This window comes from Mastigoproctus giganteus, chromosome 12, assembly GCF_048544385.1.
Source record: "Mastigoproctus giganteus isolate SK-2022 chromosome 12, ASM4854438v1, whole genome shotgun sequence".
NCBI lineage: Eukaryota > Metazoa > Arthropoda > Arachnida > Uropygi > Thelyphonidae > Mastigoproctus > Mastigoproctus giganteus.
In genome coordinates, this window is record NC_143586.1 from 108,568,300 (window position 1) to 108,591,761 (window position 23,462).

Sequence of the window (23,462 nt, forward strand, 5' to 3'; positions counted from 1 at the left end):
TGCTCCGGGAATATGCGGTGGTCATTCCCTGACCTTTCCGCACCCTCCGTGTTTGGTGGTGACGGGCTCGAACCCCGGTCTAATCAAGAAGCGTGTGCGCCGCCATTAATCAGTGTTACTCTTGTTCTTCAGATGGGGAAAAGCAGCAGACTTAAGCTAGTTTGACAAAGGCCAAACCGTAATGGCCAGACAACTGGGTCAGAGCATACCGAAACGGCACAGCTGGTGGGGTGCTCACACTCAGCCGTTGTTAGTACCTACCAAAAGTGGTCCGAGGAGGGAAACCCCATGAACCACCGGCAAGGTATTGGACAACCACGGCTCATCGATGCTAGAGGTGAGTGAGAGCAAAGGCTCTCCTGGATGGTATGTGGCAACAGAAGGGCGACTGTGGCACAACTTACCGGTAATCAGAATGATGGTGACGAAAGTAATGTGTCACAACACACAGTACATTGAACCCTGCTGAAAATGGGGCTGCATAGCCACAGGCCGCTCCAATTGCCCATTCTAACCACGGTTCACTGGTGACAGTGCCTACAATGGACATGCAAGCACCGAAACTGGACCTTGAGTGATTGGAAGAAGGTCATCTGGTCCGATAAATCACACTTCCTGTTGCACCATGTGTGCGCAGATGCACCGTGGGATGAACCCAAGCCAGTGGTGTCATGCTTTGGGCAATGTTCTGCTGGGATACCCTGGGTCCAATCATCCATGTGCAGGGCACTCTGACATCTACCACCTACGTAAACATCACTGCTGACCAGGTACACCCTTTCATGATAACGGTCTTCCCCTTTGGCAGTGCAGTCTTTCAGCAGAATAATGCACCATTCCACACTGCCCGGATTGTTTGAGAATGATTTGTGTAACATGAGGAAGACTTCCTGGTATTGCCCTAGCCTCCAAATTCCCCAGACATCAATCCCATCGAGCATCTGTGGTTTGTGTTGGAACAGCAACTCTGATCTTCAGCATCTCAACCACGGACCTTACAGGAGTTAAAGGATCTGCTAGTTATGTATTGGTACCAGTTGATACCACAAGACACATTTAGAAATCTTGTTGCATCCATGCCTCGCCAGGTATGAGCTGTTTTGGCTGCACATGGAGGACCAACATTATATTAGGTAGGTGGTCATAAGGTTCTAGCTCATCGGTGTATTTTAAATGGCTTATCAAATGTACTTCTCATTTGAAAGAGTTTTTAGAAGGCAATAGCACTTTCTGTAAGAATGAAAAAAAAATATGCTTAACAAGGAATGCTCTTTCTTCTTAGGTAAACTGCATGGTGCTCAGTTATGAAATTAAAGCAGTAATAAGAATCAACAAAAGAAAGCAGAAGTGACTCACATATAGCTGTATAAAATTTGAAAATTTGCATTTTAAAAAACTCCTATATATAGAATTTCATTTTTAATAGATAACTCTGGACATGTGGTAATAATGACATTTGCATTTGAACTGGGCCTTAGCTGAAAAGTATAGGGCTTGCTAAAAAAAAAAAAAAGTCAATTATAACAAGTATAAACAATTAAGACTTAGAACACTTAAGTGTTAATCGTTTATGCAGTAATGTCAAGAAGTATTGTCAATAAAATGAGTGAATTTAAACTGCTGGGCAAGACAAGTATCGCTGACAATAGGGCTTACAGAAATGTGGTGCCAATTGGAAACAGGGGATGATTAGTTTCAGTATGGTATGTAACGCATTTAGGAAGGATAGAGCAGACAGAAGGGCCGATGGGGGTCATGCTTCTTATCAAATGCAGTCTGAGTGCGATGAAAGATTTTCCCACATTCAGATGTTTCGCATGCTAGCATAGAATCTGTATGGTGTGAGATAGTTGGAAGCAAAGGTATAATGTGAGGGGGAGTAATCTACAGGGCAGATGATTGTGAAGATTATGATGAGATCCTCTACATGCAAATGGAATGAGCAAGTAAGTGCGATTGTCTTAGTATGTGTGATTTTAATTTATTGGAGCAAATGGGAAGGAAACTCAACACGGGGAAACAATTTTTAAACCAACTAGATGACTGTTATTTGTATCAACATGTCAGAGAAAGTACTAGGGAAAAGAATATTCTGGACCTGATCATCGCCAATGAACCTGATGACATAATAGGGCTGACAGTACAGTAACCAGTAGCAGGAAGTGACCATGGAGTTCAATATTTTTCTGTAAATACAGACATTTAAAATTACAGGTAGATAGCTAACCCTTTCTGGAAAAACAAACTCCTCTATCCTACCCACAAAAGAACTGATTGATATTTTTTGTGACAGGTTATTCCTAGAAAAAAACAAAATCAAAAGAGAAACAGACTTGATGCTTCAGCAGAAATTCTCTGTCAATTATCAACTTTGACACCTAATTTAAGTAAATTTGCTGAAAATCTGTCGCAGCAGGTATTTCATTAGGCTCATTGTCTATTTTTTAATTTGGAGTCTTAATAATACATTTTTTAAGTTTAAAATCTTAAAAATAGTGAATTGTTTTTTGGTTCCACAATAATACAGTACATACGTGCAAAAAACTGAAAAACACCCTTTTCTTAGTGTTCTATGCTTACGATTATCTTAGGGGGGTACCTTGGCCAAAAAGATTGAGAACCACTAGATTAACAAATTAATTTGCTATATATATATATATATATATAGAGAGAGAGAGAGAGAGAAATGTGTATATATATATATATACAGAGAAACAAAGGATACATAAAAGGTATCCATAGGAAGGGGAGGAACAGCATGTCATCAGAGTTAATGGTTCATGGTCTGTGTAAACATTTACAGATACTTTCCAGAACAGTAAGTTTGTGGTGTCAGTGATGACCACAAACAGTATGAGGTTTGAACATGGTGGAGACAAATTATGATGAATCATCACTGTGAGAAATCCACAGCCCAGATTGATATCAAGATGACAGAGGGTGGATAAGACAAGTTGAAGGGAGTAAGTCTTGATTTTTTTTTTTTTTTTTTTTGATTTGGTAGTTGTTGGCGCATCGGCTTCTGTGGCCATATTGCACCTCCCAAGGTTTTTGCAGTACTTTGATCCAAGCCCGAGGCGGGAATCGAACCCGCGACCTTTGGGTTGCCGGGCAGGTACTTTACCCACTCGGCTAGCCCGGTCGGCAGTAAGTCTTGATTAGAAATGACTGTCATAATGTGGTGGATGCAGAGAGTGTAGAGTGCTGTTTTCAATGCATAACCAAGAGATTTGGGAGGTCTGCAAACCAGAGGATTTGTTTCCTGTAAGGACAGCTGGTAGTAAATTTGCTACTGTCAGCATCAATTTTCTGTACTTGTTTAAGCATCTGATGAGGGATGAAGTAATCCAAAAAATGCTGGCAGGATTGTAGAAAGTAAATTGCAAGGGGTTGCTCTAAGTTGGGGAAGCAGAACTCTCCAGCCACAGAGATCCATTTCCTTAGTCCAGGTATCAACTTTATTGTAATAAGGTGTCTTCTTTTGTATATAAGTGAGGGGAGACCTAGGAATATCTAATGTCTGGGACATCACTAGTACAGACCCAGAGTGTGATCCATGTTTATAGATTTCCCACTCAATGAGCCAGAATTCTTCTGCAAAAATCTGTTTGACAATGGTTGGTAAGGTAAAAAAAAAACCACCTTCACATATTCCGCTATTGTAGCCTTATCTGAAGGTAATGCAGGTGTTGTTTTTACTTTCCACTTGAGGTGAGTAGCATGATTGAGGAGTTTGTCAATGTGATGGTTAAATTTTAGTTTTGTATCAAAGATGGCCTCTAAATCAGAGTGAGTGAATAATGATGGAACCAAGGGTTCTCCCAGCATGGGCAAGATGGCAGCTGGGTTGTTCTTCAAGTACAGCAGGCATTCTGACTTTTCTGGGTTGACATAGAGGCCAAACTGTTTGTGATGGTTGACAAAGTGAAAGAAGTAAACTGCTCATATTGTCTGTGATTTGAACAGAATCTGTGTTAGTTTTGATAGGTATAAGAATTTTAATCATCTGCAAATATTAGCATATATGAATATTAGCTACAAAAGGAGATATTATAGTAGAAAAGAGGAGCCCTCTTGTGGAATGCCTGTTTAAAAAATATATTTTATCATGAGCATTTCACGATAAACGATCAAGGAGGAGCAATGAAAGGAAGTGCAAGGTGCCTACGTAGAATTGATCCTCGAGCAGTTGAAGGACAAGTTATTTTCACTCGAATGTGGAGAGGATGCTATGGGTGGTGACCAGAATAGTTATCTGTTAATCTATTTGGAAACAAATAATTAATTTTAGGCAGAGCATCCAGAGGAATCTGTGTGGAAAAAACAGGCAGAAGAATTCCCGAGTAATTTCATAAGGCATGACGAGTTGGAAATAGGTAAAAAATGGTTTCCCATCATTGGTGTTTGAACCTACAGAATTGGCCTCGCTACATAGATATTCCATTCAGGAGGGAAAGTGCATTTTGAGCACATAGAATTGAAGATGTCTAGCAGTGGCTGAATGATGTATTGTCTAAGGCATCATAACATGAATATATAAGTATCCAACTTTGGGGATTGGGGTGAGCTGAGAAACTAGGAAATAGTTCTGAATAGGGTGTCTTTTTAAGTATAAGTATGCAACCGAAATAACTCGACTGCTGAGGATTTCTATTGGTTAGAAATGGCACAGGCCCTTGAATAGGAAATTCCTTTGTTGATGTTTCCAGTTCTTATGGGGTTTCTGCATTAGTTGCAAATGCTTGTTAAGATGGGGGAGGTCCACCAAGCGCTGAACTGGGTGGTGATTGTGACAGTTTTTGAAGGTGCATATTGCGTTACTGTGATGATCCATTTTGTTAATAGTGTGGCTGCTCTGGACCCATCTATAAGTTTGGGGCTAGAAATCATTCTTCACATTACATGTTTTTGAAGTTGTGTAAATAGGCAGTCATAATTTTGAAAAATTCAATGTGTAATTAACTGTGAATATTATATGTCTAAAAAAAAATTTAGGTTCCAAAACTTTTTTTTAAATCTACCTTGCATAGCAGCTCAATTGTCATACAAGATAAAACTGCTGATTAATTTCTCAATATTATTAACCCAATCAGAGCTTTGCTATTCAACCAGCAAAAGAGCTAAGGTAAAAACTTTCTTTTCTTTAATAAGTTGTTGTTGTTTGTTTGTTAGGAGCATTAGCAACTAAGGCCATATTGCCCCGGGATATGCGGTGGTCATTCACTGACCTTTCCGCAACCTCCGTATTTGGTGGTGACGGGCTCGAACCCCGGTCTAATCAAGAAGCGTATGCTACGCACTGCTGCTCCTTCCCACCTGACTACGGAGGCGCCTTTCTTTAATAAGTAATCACCCTTTTCTCATTCTTGACACCAGAGATTGGCATGACTTTATAAGGGTGATACTACCACAAGTGACATACGCCCAGCCCACAAAATAACTACCAAAATTTCTCCACCAGCCAATTCCTTTACTCTTGAAACACATTAATCAATGAGCTACCTTCAATACTGTGCAGCAGGCCCCGATTCTGTTCCCAGTTATATTACCAAGTTTGTAAAAGTGTTTATAACTTTGAGTCACTATCTCCATTTTTCAATAGGTTCTTTCCCAGTCCTGGTTACAATACAAGGCATTTCCTGTTCTCAGCATTTGAAATCCATACACTCAAACAACTACTGCCCCATCCTTACCTCCCCTTCACTTTTTTTTTTAAGACTATTGCTCTTGATCAAAAGGGGCAACTGGATATTATCTACCTTGACATTGTTATTCCTCTAAGTCTATCAATATTCCCACACTTATCTCCCTTAACTCTATGGGATACACGTGACTTCCACTTTATTGGTTTTACTTACTGACAAGTCACTGTTCCTTTCTGTTTGGCAGGACTTATTAGCATTACCATTAGTAGAGGCGTATGATGCAAGAAAGCAATCTTATATAGCATCAACAAAAAAACAAAAAAAAAAAAAAAACTCCCATTTCACCCATCCATTCACTCCAAATGTACGTCTAGTTCTGCCTTGACAGAAAGTGTCTAGTGTAGCCTTGACCTCCACTACAGCAGACTGAAGTTTGTTCCAACTATCAAACCATCTGCTGGCTAAAGGCAAATTTCCAAATATCTATTCTACCATTGTCCCCCCAGGCAAGTAATCTGAGCAGCATGTAGAATCCTGTTAGCATTGAGCTGGCTCAAACCATTCAAGGCATTATACAGCTCAATTAGACTACCTAACAGGTGCCTAGTCTCCAGAAGCTGAAATTTGCAGAACTAAAGCCTTTCCTGATAACATCAACCCTTTGTTCCAGCAGCTCGACATCTTTCCTAAAATGAGGCCTCCAGACCTGTACACAGTACTCACAGTGTGGCCCAACAATTGCCTTATACAAGGGTACACCCACCCCCTTATCCCTGCTAGCAAAATTCTTGTACAGGTAATCCTCATATAACACAGTAGTTAGGTTCCTATAAAATGTCATGTTGTGCAAAACCACGTTATACAGGACTCAGAAAAAGTACGGGGGGGGGGGGATTCCAAAAGTAACAAAAATATACTATTCTAGATTTCATATAACTTCTGCTCTCTTTAAAAAATCAGTAATCTGGGTTTGTTTGCTCTGTTTATTTTGAACTTTATACAACCCAATATGGTAAATAATGATAAAAGCCCAAAATATTAACACATTTCACTTTATTTCAAATTTTTAACATTCTGATACAGTAAATCCTATTTCAGCCACTCCCCGGCTTCCGTAATACTCGACTTACGGAAATTCAACTTTACTAAGATTTTGCCAGCTGGTGAAAACTTAAAAAAAAATCGTGCAAACGTATTTTGCATCCTGTAGGAATAAACAGAGGTATCATGAAAATATCGTAATGTGAACCCAGTAACACATTTTTTTTTTTTTTTTTTTTGGTAATTTGTTCCAAGACCTCGGAGGTTGAAATTTTCGCTATATAACTAAGCTACTTATCTCTCTAAAAGGTCATTTTTATAATGGAAATTGCACTACACTTTCATCGTTTCATATGTTCCATTATAAGAATCAATTTTGAACGCCTTGGTGTTATTTTTCTAAAGCACATTTCTGGAGGTCACGACCATAAAACAATAAAAACAATTTGCACTTCCTGGTTTATTGGGCTTTTCTGTTAGCGCAATCTATTATAAACAGGTAGTAAACTCAATCTTATTGCATTTTCAATAATACCGATAGCTGGAATTATGTGGGTTTTTACGTTATGGTATTATGGTGAAATGAGTTCCCCTTCAGTGAAATCTTCAATCATATAAAAAAACAAATGAATTTTCAGAATCTTCTCTTCATTTCTATTTACTTATTACAATGATGAAGGGAAAGGGGACAAACGGAAAGTGCAGGTGCTAGGAAACAAAACAAAATTGATTTGGAAATGAAGATGATTAATTAAGAATTATGAAGTAGGACAAAGTTTGTAATCTATTTCACAGAATTAGGTCTTGCAGCTTCAACAGTGAATACTATTTTAACCCCTTCATGGATTATCCCGAGATATCTTGTTTTTAGTTTTAAATGTTATTTGGAACTAAAAACGGAATATCTTGGGATGCAATAATAGCTGAAGCAAACAATAATACCTCCAAATTTAGGACTGAACCGTATTTTCCCTGGTATTTATCTGGCTAAGTTTGCATTAGGCAGGTAAATCCCGAGTTTTCTCAGGATTTTCTCAAGCCTGGCAGCAAACGACTGGCTTTCGTTTTACTTATATTGTACAGCAATGTCAGAACAGTAGCACGCATTCCTGTGCCACCAGTAAGCAAAATATAAGTTGCCGTCCTAAATGCAGAATACTGAACCCACGAAAATAATTCACAAAAACAATATCGAAAAATATTTCAGCACCCTCTTGAACTGCCACCCGTAAGCAACACTTACCTCGGCTGTCCACTTGTGGCGGCCGTGTGTCAGAATGTAGTTAATTCGCGATTACTGCTTGTGCGTTCCACTTGATTTTTTAAATTTATTTATATAATGAGTAATGAAGACCTTTTCTGTGCCTTTCTTTTAGCTCAAGCGCTAATTTATTTTAAAAAATCTGTATAATTTGCACACTTTTTGGCATACCCAAGATAACCCAAATGGGTTAATTACTCCCATGTAATTTCTACAAAAAAATTAATAAATAACACAAAAAACTATACAATGAGTATTCGAATGATGCATACTTTTAATCTGTAAAATAAAAAAAAGTTGATCTGTTACAGCACATTTTCCGGAAAAAAATGTTCCGGGAAGGGGTTAAGGGACAGTGCACATATAAAAGAATATGTCAAAGGACAAACGCATTTAAGATCAACAGTGATCACAAAACAGCATTCAGGTGCTATATCAAAGCTGGAAAAGGTATTAATATTATGGATGCAAAATCAGATTCAGAAGCAAGTGCCCCTGAGTCCAATGGCCATTCAAGCAAAAGTAAGAAGTATTTATGAAGAAATTAGGGATAAGTACAGTGAACCACAAGCCAAGTTCATGACAAGCAACATGTAGTTTAATAGGTTCAAGCATCGCATTGGTTTCCAAAACATTGAAGTATGCGGTGAAGTTGTCAGTGCCGATTCTGCAGCCGCAGAGAAATTGTGATGTGTTGATAAAAACCTCTTCTAAATCTCCACAGCCCTCAACTTCCCCAGCTGGAGACGTTGATTCTGGCAACAATGCTCGAAAAGTAAAACTTGCAGACGTTATGTCTGTCTCCTCTCTCCATTTGTAATTTTATAATTTTGAAATTTTTCGGGCGCATGAGATAAAAAAATTGAATAAATAATTTTATTTACACATTTGTCGAACATTTCTTTTTTTTTGCTTCGATCAAATTTGCGAGTTCTGCATAAGCATTTAGGGAAATTCCAACGGTCGGAATTATGTAAGTCAGGGAGTGGCTGTATTTAACACTTCATGTTAGTAAAAACACGATTGATAATTGCATTTGTGAATTCTTTTTCATTATCAGACAAATATGATTTTTAAACAAGGGCATAGAGAACATGGATAAAATACCCATGCATCTTTATGGGAATAGCATAAATTTTCTCTATGCCCTTGTTTAAAAATCATAAAGCAAATGAGTAAAGAAATATTTCTTTCCTTCACATTCTGTCCAGTTATCAAGCAAGGACAGAAGGAGAGCATATTCCCTAACTCTAAAAGCCCATTGTTGAAAGTGCAAAAGTGAAACAATTTCACTGCTTTATTCATTTTTACTATTTTTAAACAAGGGCACAGAGTGGTATACATGCTGTCACTGCAAGGCAGCCTGTGTGTTATATATTCACTATATAGTGAATTTAGACTAAGGCGCATTTAGGGCTAGAGTCTCAAGCTGAGAACAAATTTGGACTATGTATATATAAAGTGCATTAGCATCATAATACACAGCAATTTCTGAATAAACAGAAAATTTTTTAGGCGGCATCATTTTAGGTTATATCTCATATTGTGAATACCTTCACAACGAGTTGCCATGATATTGCACTACTTCGAATAGGTAACGCTTCACCTAAGGAGAAGACTAATGTTACTTATTCTCAGATAGGTACCACCACCCAGACGGCACCGTTTCAGGGCTATTTGGCCCTTCTTCGGTGTCTCTCATATTGTGGGGTTATACTTCATAACTGTTTTTGCCATCATTGCATCACTTGGGTACCTACCCACTCACCGAAGAAGCGCCAAATAGCCCTGAAACGGTGCCGTCTGGGTGGTGGTGGTGGTACCTACCTGAGAATAAGTAACATTAGTCTTCTCCTTAGGTGAAGCGTTACTTATTCGAAGTAGTGCAATATCATGGCAACTCGTTGTGAAGGTATTCACAATATGAGATATAACCTAAAATAATGCCGCCTTAAAAATTTTCTGTTTATTCAGAAATGGCTGTGTATTATGATGCTAAAGCACTTTATATATACATAGTCCAAATTTGTTCGCAGCTTGAGGCTCTAGCCCTAAATGCGCCTTAGTCTAAATACATCATACACCATCAGGCATCTCTCATATTGTGGAGTTATACTTCATAACTGTTTTTGCCATCATTGCATCACTTGGGTACCTACCCACTCACCGAAGAAGGGCCAAATAGCCCTGAAACGGCACCAGGGGGAGCCTGATGATGTCCGGAGTTTCCAAGAATAGGTAACAACAGCCTTCTCCACTGGGGAAGCGTTGCCTATTTGAGGAGTTTATGAGTGGTGTGAGTTGAAGGAGTTACTGTCCCTTTAATTCTTCTACACCGTTTCTTTTCCTCTTCCACTCCTACTATTACTTTCCCTCTACCTTTTTGCTTTTCTAAGTCTAATAGGGACAAGTGGATAGTTGAGTTATTATCCCACACATATACAAAATAGCCTTGAAACGGTGCCGTCTGGGTGGTGGTACCTATCTGAGAATAAGTAACATTAGTCTTCTACTTAGGTGAAGCGTTACTTATTCGAAGTAGTGCAATATCATGGCAACTCGTTGTGAAGGTATTCACAATGAGATATAACCTAAAATGATGCCGCCTTAAAAATTTTCTGTTTATTCAGCTGTGTATTATGATGCTAAAGCACTTTATATATACATATATAGTGAATATATTTGGGAATATTTGTAAACAAGAGCACAGGGTACTGTCCCTACAGGGACAGGAAATGTACCCCTGTGCCCGTGTTTACAAATAGGAAAGTGCACTAACCATTGATGTGGAGCATGCTTTGATATTTTATTTGATATTTTATCAACATAATATGGTAAACCGTAGGATTTACCATATCAGAGCATCAACTCAGAATTTTGGGCTTTGACTGAAATGAACCGGTAAATCCTAAGATATACCACATTTTAGGCTTTTACCTGTAATACATATTTTCATATTATTATTTAATATACTCTATTTGTTCAATGTATATTACCACACCTCCATAAATTCCTCTGCCCTTTGTTATTCAGGGTATATATGTTTGGATCTTGGAAAATACCCACATACTAATTAATAAATGAAGATTTATTTATTTATTAAATTAAAAAAAGAAGTGTCAAAAACAAATGTCAATTAAAGTTCCCCCAGAGTAATCTAATTTTAAACATAATTTTTATATTAGATTCCATTTGAAATTTTTTATAAAGCAGAACTTCAAAGTTTAAACTGTACATTGCTTTTGTTACTTGTAAAAACAACCCACCAGAGAAATGGAGCAATTGTAGATCAAAATATTTTAGAATTATTTAATCTGACTTTCAGGAAAGCCAATGAATAAATGTACCATTTTAAAAGGTAAAAATTAAAAAATATAAGCAATGATCTTACCATAAATCTGTGCTACATGACCACCACCTTTAACTCTAACCCTGATATCAACTCCTGAAAATCTTTCCTTGCCCAACAGAAGAACTGGTTCTAGAAGCTACAATTTAAAATACCACAATCTAATGAAGGTATCAAAGCATGTGATACAAAATCTTTCTATTTGTATTACAAATATACAAAATGTTTCTGAGTAAAAATGGCTCGAACAAAATCAGTTTGTTTTTCCTTTAAAGATATAAACCTATCTTGAGTGCAAATATTTTATCAGCAGAGATAACTATATTAGTTAAGCTTTTTTTTTTTTTTTTTTTTACAAATAAATTTTGTTACAATAAAGAAGTGAGGCTACCTACAAAGCAGAATGCTTTTGAGAACTGCTGTGGACTTTAATTAAACATATTGTTTTTTTTTTAATCTTTTTGTTTTAAATTGGTAGTGTTAAGTTATTATTGGTGTTTATCTGATAAGGCAGGTGAAATTGTTTCTCACTTGGCCTTTGAAATTGCTCAAAAAAAAAAAAAAAAAAAAGTGGAAAAGAATTCTACATCTGAGTGTATTGATAAGAATGATAAATTATAAGTAATTTCACAGGAGTATAAAATTTGCTAGTAATAATCTAAGAATGAATTTTTATGAAGTCAGTAAAAAATAAATTTATAAAAATATAAAGATGATTACATAACTTTATAACATCGCATATAACGTAAATTAAATTAGTACAGTATGTCCTGCTATTGTATAATCTGGAAATATGTCAACATTATTATACTCATAATTAAGGCCGTCGACGTCTATCTTGCATTGTTTCAGCCATCTGGAGAGTGACAGCGGCACAAATCACTGCCGGCTTCAACGAAGGAGGCGCCAGAAATGTCTCCACTAAGACCATCATCATTAACTGCAATAGGTTATGGGAGCCACTGACCCACCAGAGGCCCATTGCTAATACCACGACACAAGTGTATTAGCATATTTAAATTAAATTTAGACTAAAACCATGTCTCAGACTACAGCAGCAAAGCAAAGCCTCATTGTGTGGTGGGAATGCTTTGGCTCAGAGAACTGATGTTAGTTCTCTCTTACGAATCAGGACTTTCTAATGTGCACTACTTGCTGGCTGTTTGCAAATCTTTGCAAACAGGCAATAGACACGATACAGCAAAAGTGGATACTCCTGTGCATTCGCTGCAAGGATGTGAGGAGATTAAGTACCCAGGAAATTATGCTTCACAACAAACCACGAGAGGAATTTGCTGTTCACATTCTGGAAAATGTTGTTTCCAGTGATGAAGCAACATTACACCTGTCTGGTAATGTTAAATAGTCACATGATGATCTCAGAATCCCCACTCAGTCTGTGAACATGAGCTGTTTGTTTGTTATTTGGTTTTTAGGAGCATTAGCAACTAAGGCCATATTGCTCCGTGGATATGCGGTGGTCATTCCCTGACCTTCCGCATCCTCCGTATTTAGTGGTCACGAGCTCGAGCACCAGTCTAATCAAGAAGTGTGTGCTACGCACTGCTGCTCCTGCCCACCTGGCTACGGAGGCGCCTGATCATGAGCACAATAGTTCCAAGGTAAATATCCTTCAACCAAGTGACTACACCATTTTTCTTCTGTAAAAAACCACGAACTCTGCAAACTACCTAGATATGCCTGAATTGTATGCTGCGCCTCAGAAGATATGTAGCCACATGTTCTATCAGCAAGATGGGGCACCACTACACCCATGATTGCACATGCACAATTTCCTCAATAAAAAATTCCCAACTGATCGATCGGCTGGGAAATTTTCCGTAGACTTCATGGCCACCTCGTTCCTCGGATATCAACACCTATGGATTTCTTTATATAGGGCTATGTAAAGGACAAGATGTATGCAAAAAAAAAAAAAAAAAAAAGAAAAAAAAAAGAGAAAACGGTTAACTTCCCAAAGTTAAGACTGGATCGAACAGCAGTGACTTCCATTTCTCAAGAGATGCTTCAAAACACTCAGAGTGAAATCAGCTAACGTTTTGATCTACATGCCACCAAAGTTGCACATATGGAGGTTTACTATAGTGCAGCAGACTGTTTTTTAATACCTATTACAATAAAAATTTTATCAAGCTGCACCTCAGATCAGGCAAATAATTTATAGACCCTTTATCTGTGTATTTAGGAAGGTGGTGACCGGCACACTGGCCTTTGTCCATGTTGCCACAGGTATTTTAGCTCCTGGTTTTGTGGATTTTAGTATTGATCATTTGCTTGTAACCTACTTCTGTGTTTCATTCGTTATAACATGGATTTCATTTTCATCCTAGATTGAAACCTCACCTGTGTCCAAATTATCTGATCTGGACAAATACAGTGTCATTCAACTCATTATTTGATTTCTAACATTGCATAACCATACTTCTGGCTCCTGCACTTACCTTACAAGAACTCTCCTGACACCTCCCACTGTATGTTATTATGGCTGACAAAGATAAGCTGAATCCAAGAGTACCTCTGAATGCCGATGGGAAGGCATTCAGAGTGGAGACTCTTCTTCCTCCCCACTAGGAAAAGGACAAGGAACACCTTTAAGCCGGCATGAATGAAAACACTTGCTGGTAAACACTATGAACTCTAGCTGATAACTCTTCTGGTGCTGGTAATGTGGGAAGATATATAATCAAATCAATTGTTCAACAATGTTAACACACCTTGAGACTATAGCTTCTCTGCATCATTGTGCCAAGAGCTGTATTAACAGAAAATAATTGCACGACCAGAGCTGCCTCCTTGAGAATTACTCACTGCTGGGGTACCATGACCTTATACATGATCTTTTGCTACAGACAGAAGATCTGAAAGCTTAAATTTAGACTAAAACCATGTCTCAGACTACAGCAGCAAAGCAAAGCCTCATCGTGTTGTGGGAATGCTTTGGCTCAGAAAACTGATGTTAGTTCTCTCTTACGAATCAGGATTTTCTAATGTGCACTACTTGCTGGCTGTAATTGGAAAACTGTATAACTGGAAAAGACAAAGAGCTCCCTTCTCATAATGCACAGTAAATCCTTCACTGCCTTTCGAAAGCTCCACCCAACTATCTTATGCTGCTGCATTAATAGAAGATGTCTCCTGCAACCCACCCAACCAGATATGCCATTTTACAGAAAGTGCTTGATGATTTTAAGAGAGCATTAAATGATGCGAGGCATTAAACAACGGTGCTCACAAATCTGACACCCCCCCAAGACCAAAGGACTGAGCACATCTTGATTTTTCATGTTTACATCATAGTGACCTGGGAGGCTTCGTCTTGAAAATCTCACAGAACATAATACAGAGAAACTAAAGATTCAGTTCTCTCCTAAATCCAATGATAGAAACAAAGGCAATGTGGGTGAATCTCTCCCCAAGGTTAAAAGTCTTCTAAACAACAAGACAGGGTCTATATTGGCTGGATTACCCATAAGTTCAAGGACTTTCTGCCCATTAAAGTGTTTTAACTGCCGTAGATACAGTTTGGTTTGGATTTTATTGCCGCATTAGCAACCAAGGCTATAATGTGCAAAACTACGTAAAATCATGAAAAAGATGAGTTAAAAAATTTCAGTGACGGGCGGAATTACTTAGCAAGTACAGGTCACTGTTGAAAAAAAGCCGTGAATTAGGGTTGAACTTGAAAGTGTCTGCAATTCTGCCCAGACACGATAGGAGGGAGTATATGATGAGAGCCTTGTCGATCGATTCGGCCCTGGAGGGATTGTGCAAGGCTCAAGGGGTAGAATTTTTTTCAGCCTGGACTGTACTTGTTAACAGGAGAGATTGCTTCTACAGGGATGGGATACACTTAAATAGAAAGGGTGCAAGAATTTTTGCTGATGCTGTCGAGGCAGTGTTAGGTGGGTCAGAAAACTGCTAGTTGGGGGGGATACAAGGACTAATAGATTAACAGTAGCCACTGGCAGAGGTGGAAGTGATTCTTGCACTGCTTCTATTCAAATGAGCAGAAGTCTGAAAAACAAGATGCAGGATATTTCAGAGACTGCTGGTAGTCATTGCGTTACAAGTAAACACATGGGTTGTGTTAGGGTAGCTAAGAATAGAAACAGGTGCATGTATACCTGCGTGTACACCAATGCTAGGAGTTTGGTAAATAAATTTGATGAATTTGAGGTATTGCTCAAAACATCAAAGGCAGATATTGTTGGGATATCAGAGACGTGGTGTCACACAGATATAAGTAATGCGGAACTGGAATTTGGGGAATACAATGTATATAGAAAGGAGGGGAGGAGGGGTTATGCTATTAATTAAGAAACACATAAAGTCAAAGGAAGTGAAGCCAGTTGACATCGATGGACAGGGCAGTGTCGAGTCAGTTTGGTGTGACATAAGCATAGGGAAATCAAAATTGAGAGTAGGAGTGTGCTATAGGCCTAATGACTCTGATGAGTATAATAATATATTGTACAGGGAAATAGAGTGGGCCAGTAAATCAGAGTCTTATAATGGGGGATTTTAATTTCCCAGATATTGACTGGAATTTGTGGATTGGTCACTCGCACACTAGCAAGGCTTTTGTGGATTTATTGGATGATTGTTTTCTACATCAGCATGTTCGTGAGGCAACAAGAGGGAGCAATACTCTTGATCTGATTATCAGTAGTGATTCTTCATGCATTAAGAACCTGCAGATAAATGAACCACTAGGTGGCAGTGATCACAGTGTGTTGAAGTGGGATTTACTCAAGGAGGTAACTACCATCAGAGGTAAAGGGAAGGGTTTTTGTTTTCGTAAAGGCGACTATGATGGTCTGAGACAGTATTTAAATTCTATACAGTGGGACCAACTGATGATGTTACCAACAGCAAACTCAAAATGGGAAGCATTCAAGGAACTAATCTTGGTGGCTACCAGGCTTTACATACCAACTAAGAAATATTGTTCAAGGTTTAGGCCTAAATGGTTGTCAGATGGACTAATGAGACATGTGGCAGAGAAGAAAAATGCATGGGATACATACAAATTAATGGGTGACATGGAAGCCTATGATAGATATAAGTTGGTCTGTAACCAAGTCACAAAGGAGATTAGGCAGGCAAAGGCAGACTACGAAAAATCCTTGGCAAAGGATGCAAAGAAAAACAGAAAGGAGTTCTTTACATACTTGAACTCGAGAAGGAAAGGGATGAATCAGATTGGTCCACTGGATATTGATGGTTCAACAGTTGAGGATCCTGCTCAGGTGGCTAACAATCTAAACGAGTATTTTGCATCTACATTCACACATGAGGAGTTATTCAGGAAGGAGAATGATGTAGGTAAAGTAAACATTGGCAGTGAGCTGGATGATTTTGTAATAACTGAGAGGAAAGTGGAGGAGAGATTGTTGAGGATAAACATAAAAAAGGCACCTGGGGTGGATGGGATCTATCCAGTTATATTAAAGGAGGCAGCAAAGGAAGTATGCAAACCCCTAGCCATAATTATGAGAGCTTCTTTGGACTCAGGGGAGGTACCCATAGACTGGAGATGTGCAAATGTAACCCCAAGTAATTATAGACCTGACACAAGTAATTATAGACCTGTTAGTTTAACTTCTGTTCCAGGTAAATTAATGGAGGCACTGGTTAAAGAGGCACTGCAGGATCATCTAGACAAGAATTCAGTTATAGCTCAGACGCAGCATGGTTTTGTTAAGGGCAGGTCTTGCCTGACCAATTTGATTGGATACTATGATGTAGTCACAAAAGAACTGGATGCAGGGAATAACTTTGATATTATATATTTGGATCTTAGAAAGGCTTTTGATACTGTTGCACATGGAAGACTGCTGCACAAATTGGAGCAGTGTGGCATTGGAGGCAAGTTGCTGCTATGGATAAGGGGATGGTTGAGTGGCAGAAGACAGAGAGTGGTAATCAATGGACACTGCTCAACGTGGACTAATGTTATTAGTGGAGTTCCTCAAGGTTCAGTGTTGGGTCCATTGTTGTTTTCGGTGTTTATGAATGATATTGATGATGGGATATCAAGTTTAATGTCTAAGTTTGCAGATGATACAAAGGTTGGCAGGGTCGTTAAGGACACTACTGACGCTATGCTGCTGCAACAGGATCTGGAAAGGTTGAACAGATGGGCTGAGAGGTGGCAAATGAAGTTTAACATTGACAAATGTAAAGTACTACATATGGGTAACAGTAACCCCAGAGCAATGTATCAACTCTGCGGTACTACACTGACAGTGGTGGAGAATGAAAAGGACCTGGGGGTAATTGTGCAGGCAGATATGAAGTTCTCTGAGCAGTGCAGACGAGCTGCAAGAGTAGCTCATGGTGTCTTGTCAATGATATACAGGAATTTTTCTAGCAGGGATAAGGAGGTGATTATTCCCTTGTATAAGGCAATGGTTAGGCCACATCTTGAGTACTGTATACAGGTCTGGAGGCCTCATTTCAAGAAGGATGTAGAGCTGCTGGAACGGGTACAGAGAAGGGCAACAAGATTAGTAAATGGAACAAAGGGTTGCTCTTACGAAGAAAGGCTTAAGTTTTGCAAATTACAGAGTCTGGAGACTAGGCACCGGCGAGGTGATCTGATAGAGGTGTATAAGGCTTTGAATGGTTTGAGCATGCTCAATGCCAATGGGATTCTTCATCTTTCTCAGAATAATCACCTCAGAGGGCATAAATTCAAATTGAGGAAGGACGGATGTCGGATAGATGTGCGGAAATTTGCCTTTGGCCAGCGGGTGGTTGGTTGGTGGAACCGACTTCCATCACTTGTTGTTGAAGTTGATAGCCTAAACAAATTTAAAGCTCAACTGGACAGGTATTTCGAACGAACGGAGGGGTGAAATGGGAGAGGGTTTTTTTTTTTTTGGCTGATGCTGAATAAGCTTGCTTTCTTGCATCATATGCCTCTACTAATGCTAATGCTAATGCTATATAATTAAAAACAGCTGACGTGGTTGTTGTTGATTAAAATCTGAGTGTATAAGGCTCATTCAGATAATACAAATACAGTAAAATTCAAAACAAGGATACATAGTAAGTATATGGATATTTGGTTAAAATGTCAAGCCGTTAAAAACTCACAATTCACACAAGTAGTAGAGTCACTAACCCTCAGCAGGAATGAATGAATGCATAAGATGACATGTTTTGTGCATATGCAAGCAAGAACAATTTCCTCTACAGTTCCTGCACAGACTAGACTGCCAACGTTTGATTACAGGCTTTATCTGATACAGCTTGTTCATAAATCCCATGCCAAGATTTTTTCCAGTGGGAGAATAATTTAGTGCATTGACAGACTGTAGGCTTTCTAGGGGACTAAACAGGCTATGATTGATCTAAGGTTGATCACTATTTGTGGTGATCTGGCTGCAGCACCTTGCAGCCATTGATTTCTAACATTGCATAACCATACTTCATTGATCCCAATGAAGCCTGGAATTTAGCAGAAACAGATGTTGAAAGAACATGCAAAAAGACATCTTTGGTAATTGTTGGTTTTAATGTGGTCCAAGGGTAATTCTATGGAATACACCTCAGCTGCATTCTTGTTGTTTGTTTGTTATTTGGTTTTTAGGAGCATTAGCAACTAAGGCCATATTGCTCCGGGATATGCGGTGATCATTCCCTGACCTTTCCGCATCCTCCGTATTTGGTGGTGACGGGCTCGAACCCCGGTCTAATCACGAAAGCGTGTGCTATGCACTGCTGCTCCTTCCCACCTGGCTACGGAGGCTCCAGCTGCATTCTTGGGGAATCTTTTTAGATACAGTATTATCTGGGGAGATGGCAGCATATCTGACAGATAACTCTGACTTCGAGCCATCGGTAAGACAGGCAAGAAGTCTGAGTATTCGGTTCCGTGGACAGAACAGTTTTTTGAAGGGAGATGGAGTGGTGGCCTTAGCTCAATTTTTAATAGAGGTTGCACAATGGTATTCAAGCATGCCAGGGTGGAAGAAGCTGTTTATATACTTGGACAACCACAGTCAGGAGTTACAAGGTAGAGAGAATAAAAGAAACAGCACCATATTTAGCAGTCATGGGCTCGAACCCACCATCACTCAAGGCACATGTCTGTGCCTGGCCACTTGGCTACGATGGCCTTCTATGGACAAGTGCCTACATCAGAGCGATAGAAGTGGCTTAGTTCCTACAACGTATAATCTCTGGACAGGGGATGTTCTAAATGCTCCAGTAGTAATGCAAATAACTTAATGGTGAATCAAGTCTATCCATTAAGTATGCTATTTCTAGCAGATGTGTACACTAAGGACTCACAATCTAATTTAGATCAGACAAGTGCATAATAGAGGTGGAGTGGTCTGCTGCCCAATTAGATGAGATGGCACATTGGAGGTAGAGTCCCTATGTGCACTTTATCTTCAGTTGACAGATTGGAAGGAATGTAAACTTATTTTTGAAAACAATCCCCAAGAATTTTGTCTCATGTGCTACTTGAATGATGTCTTGGCTCAGGGTGAAGATTTCGTTTTCAACAAACGTACATGAAGAGGGTCTTCTATGACGAAAAACGGAAACCAAGAGCCACTGCCCAAAGGGTGAGATAGTTAATGGCTTGTTTGCAATTGACTTTGATGAGCCTTGAATTACATAAACACATATATGGCTGACAGAAAATACTGAAATCACCAACAAATAGGGTACTTTTCATCACATTGGAGCTAGTTGTCCAGTAATAGAATTAACTTCAATACAAAAAGCATAACTAGCCCTTGGGGAAACCCTCCTCCCTACAGAGAGAGAATGAACCCCACATGATCCTGGAATGAGCGGTTTGACAAAAACGTTTTAATAAAAAATTCCAGATGATTTCTAAGACCAAGATTATACAAGGAGCAGTACGAAAGTAATACAGTAAACCCCCGCTATTCGCGGTATCTGCATTCATGGTTTCGCGATCGCTGATTTAATATAAAATGAAACTTTAAAAAATGTGAATTTTAAAGCGCCGTGAACATTTTCTGCCATAAAAAAACATGGACGTGGCTAAAATTATCTTTCCCGGTCAAAACAGTGCTCAGTGGGTGGGGGTGGGGTGACAAAATCGCGAGCGTGGATGTTTCTCGCTAATCCTTGTTCAGTATGTGTTATGCGCTTGTCATGGAAGGTTTCGTCGTTTGCTTTTAATTTATATGCTTATAAATTGAATAAATTTATCAATTTATAAATTGATATGTTTAAAAAAAGTGATAAATCTACCGTTTTGCAGTGTAAAATAGACTTTTTCGAGTGTGTTAATGGAAGAAAGTGACTTTATTGTGGACAAGTTCTTTCTAACCCGTACAAAAATATGGTTACGAATAACAAAGGAAATGTGAAAAGATCAAAGAATGTGATGACATTAGCGAATAAAATTGAGTTATTAGACAAAATTTCTAATGGCAAAACTCGTCAGTGGCAAAACAGTATAAAATCAATGAGTCAATGGTACGATCAATCAAAAAATCGGAAGAAAAAATCTGCCGTAGTGTCCGTAAAAACGGGCTAATTGCTTCAAAAATTTGCTCTGTAACTCGTGATGTTAAATTAGAAAAAATGAGAAAGGCTTTAAATCTGTGGATAGAAGACCGAAATAAAATTCTGTTAAGTTCACTCATCATTCGCGAAAAGACAAAACTCCTTTATCAACACTTTAGCGAAACTGGTGATAGCCCTGGCAGGATAAGTTTTTTAGCTAGCAAAGGCACTGGATTGAAAGATTTGTTTGAAATTTCTAATAAATATTACATTTAATATTAAATTGTTTCTTATTTTTCATTTTGATGCCATATGCTTGCATTTCACTATGTACTGTCTATGTACATAGTCATATTAAGAAGGTACATATAATACATACATAGACAAAATTTTAAACTAGTTTTTCTTATATATTTCATACTTTAGAATGGAACCCCTTTATTACTATGGGAACCATAACTCAGTATTCGTGTTTTCTGTATTCGCGGCATTGCTCAGGAACGTAACCCCCACAAATAGCGGGGGTTTACTGTACTTCCTAATTTTTTTGCTTTCAAATGTAGCACCATAGATCATTTTGCTTGTCACTAGAGGTCTCTAGTTTCACCATACCGAGTCGCACTGCAATCGGTCTTGTGAATGTAGCGCATGTTCAAAACGGTGGATGTTACTGATATACATATAAAGCAAAGAGTGGTGATTGAATTTCTTACCAAGGAAGAAGCGATGCCTATCGAAATCCATACATGTCTCAAAAATGTTTATGGTGACAATACTATACATTGACAGTACAGTTAGATGTCGGGTAAGATACTTTAAGAGTGGGAAAATGACATTGTTGACAAGCCCCAAAGCAGCCAGCCAGAACAGCAGTGACAACAGACAACAAGGGCCGGATCGACGCAGTGATCAAAGAGGACAGCTGCATCACAACATGCGAATTGTGTGATGCAGCAGGTATAGGTAAACCTGCTGGGATAATCATCAAAAGGAACTAGGCTACAACAAGGCTACTGCAAGTGGAAATGGACATCGTTGAGATTAGAACTGAGACCACGTATATTTGTGAAATGAATTAGGAAGTGGTTGGGAGATTCTGATGGGTCCCGAAAATGCTGATATGTGAGCATATAGAAGCTTGAAAAGTCATCTGTATGAAACTTCTTCAGCGCTACGAGTGAAGGAGAAGTTTTTCTTTCATGCATAGTCACAAGTGACGAAACCTAGGTCCACCTAGGTTTCGTCACTAGTTATGGTCCTTGAGGTTGTCGCAGACATTCTCTCAGATATGCCAGACAAGCTGTACTTGCTACTTGGGAGTCTAAAACACTGATATTCAGGTGACACTCGAGTCAAGTGGACATAATTTCGGCAAAGTCCGAACGGTCTGTGACAGCCAAATCCTCTGCTTGCACCTTCACGATGGTGGGACTGTTAGTAATCCTGGGTATAACCTCCATGCACAAGTACATGGTGAGTGACCACCCAGGTGTGAACCAACGTAAGCAGGAGTCGAGGTGTGGCGCCCAAACCACATGAAGGAATGCCGCCCCTCTATGTTACCAGGCAGTACTACATGGTAGATGACTCATCAACCGACGCAATACCACCACTTTGCTTATTGGAGGCTCGAAGTGGTGGAACCCATGTTTAGTCTATAGAGCTAAGTTCCGGTCAACCCTTCCTTATCTTTTCCATCATGCAGTATGATTGATGACTTTTGAGGTTATGATAAACATCGTGGTAAGATCCAATATTCCTTACATTTCGAGGGTACAGCTCTAAAACGGTGTTCGCAAGCCGGCCGCTAGTTAGTACATGAGACCGAACCTATTGGTAACTCTCTAGGAGACTTCCGGATCAGCTAGTGTATAACCTTGCTACCTCTACTCTGCCAGATAGTGACTGGAGGGAGTCCGAGTAGCGTGTATGCGGGGAGCATTGTCGAGGCCACGTTATGTCAAGGATCTGGGTATATTCTTATCATGTGTACACCATATCCAAAAATTTCATTACTTCATACATATGTCCTACCAAATTTTTCTTACTATTGAATACACCATGAATTGTCAAACTAATATAGTAAGCTTATCTGCAAAAGGATCTAAATCTCCTAAACACTTCCTAGTTCATTTCACAAATATACGTGGCCTCAATTCAAATATTAATGATGTCCATTTCCACTTGCAGTCTGCCAAACTCCATGCACTTTTTCTGACAGAATCTCAGTTATCGGTTGATTCAACTACTGCTCATCTCAGATGCCCAAATTATTCGCTGTATGATTCCTTTCACCTCAAAGGTGATACTTGTGCATATGTCTGTTCTGATATTCCCTGCCAGAGACTTGGCAATTTGGAATCTCCTCTCTTTGATCTTCTCTGGCTTAAAATCTCACTACCTCATTGTGTCAAATTCATCTGTTGTCTCTACCATTCTCCCAACTCCACCAATCACTTGGAGCTCTTTGACTTCCTCTCTTTGCAACTTGACTTCCTCCAGTCCACCTTTCCTAACAGTGAAGTAATTTTCCTTGGTGATTTTAATGGTCACAACTCCAGCTGGCTTCCGTTTTCTAGTCATACTAACCCAGCTGGTCGAGATGCTGAGGCTTTTGCAATCACTAATGACTTTGCACAGATTG

General features: G+C 39.1%; 1 protein-coding gene across 1 annotated transcript in view; it reads right to left on the reverse strand.

The window, feature by feature from the left end:
• Positions 1-23,462, reverse strand: part of RpS16 (ribosomal protein S16) — a 110,293-nt gene that overhangs the window by 19,987 nt on the left and 66,844 nt on the right. Inside the window, exon 4 of the mRNA XM_090386708.1 lies at positions 11,339-11,435. Coding sequence (XP_090242834.1) covers positions 11,339-11,435 — 97 coding nt within the window. The remainder of the gene's footprint in view (positions 1-11,338; positions 11,436-23,462) is intronic.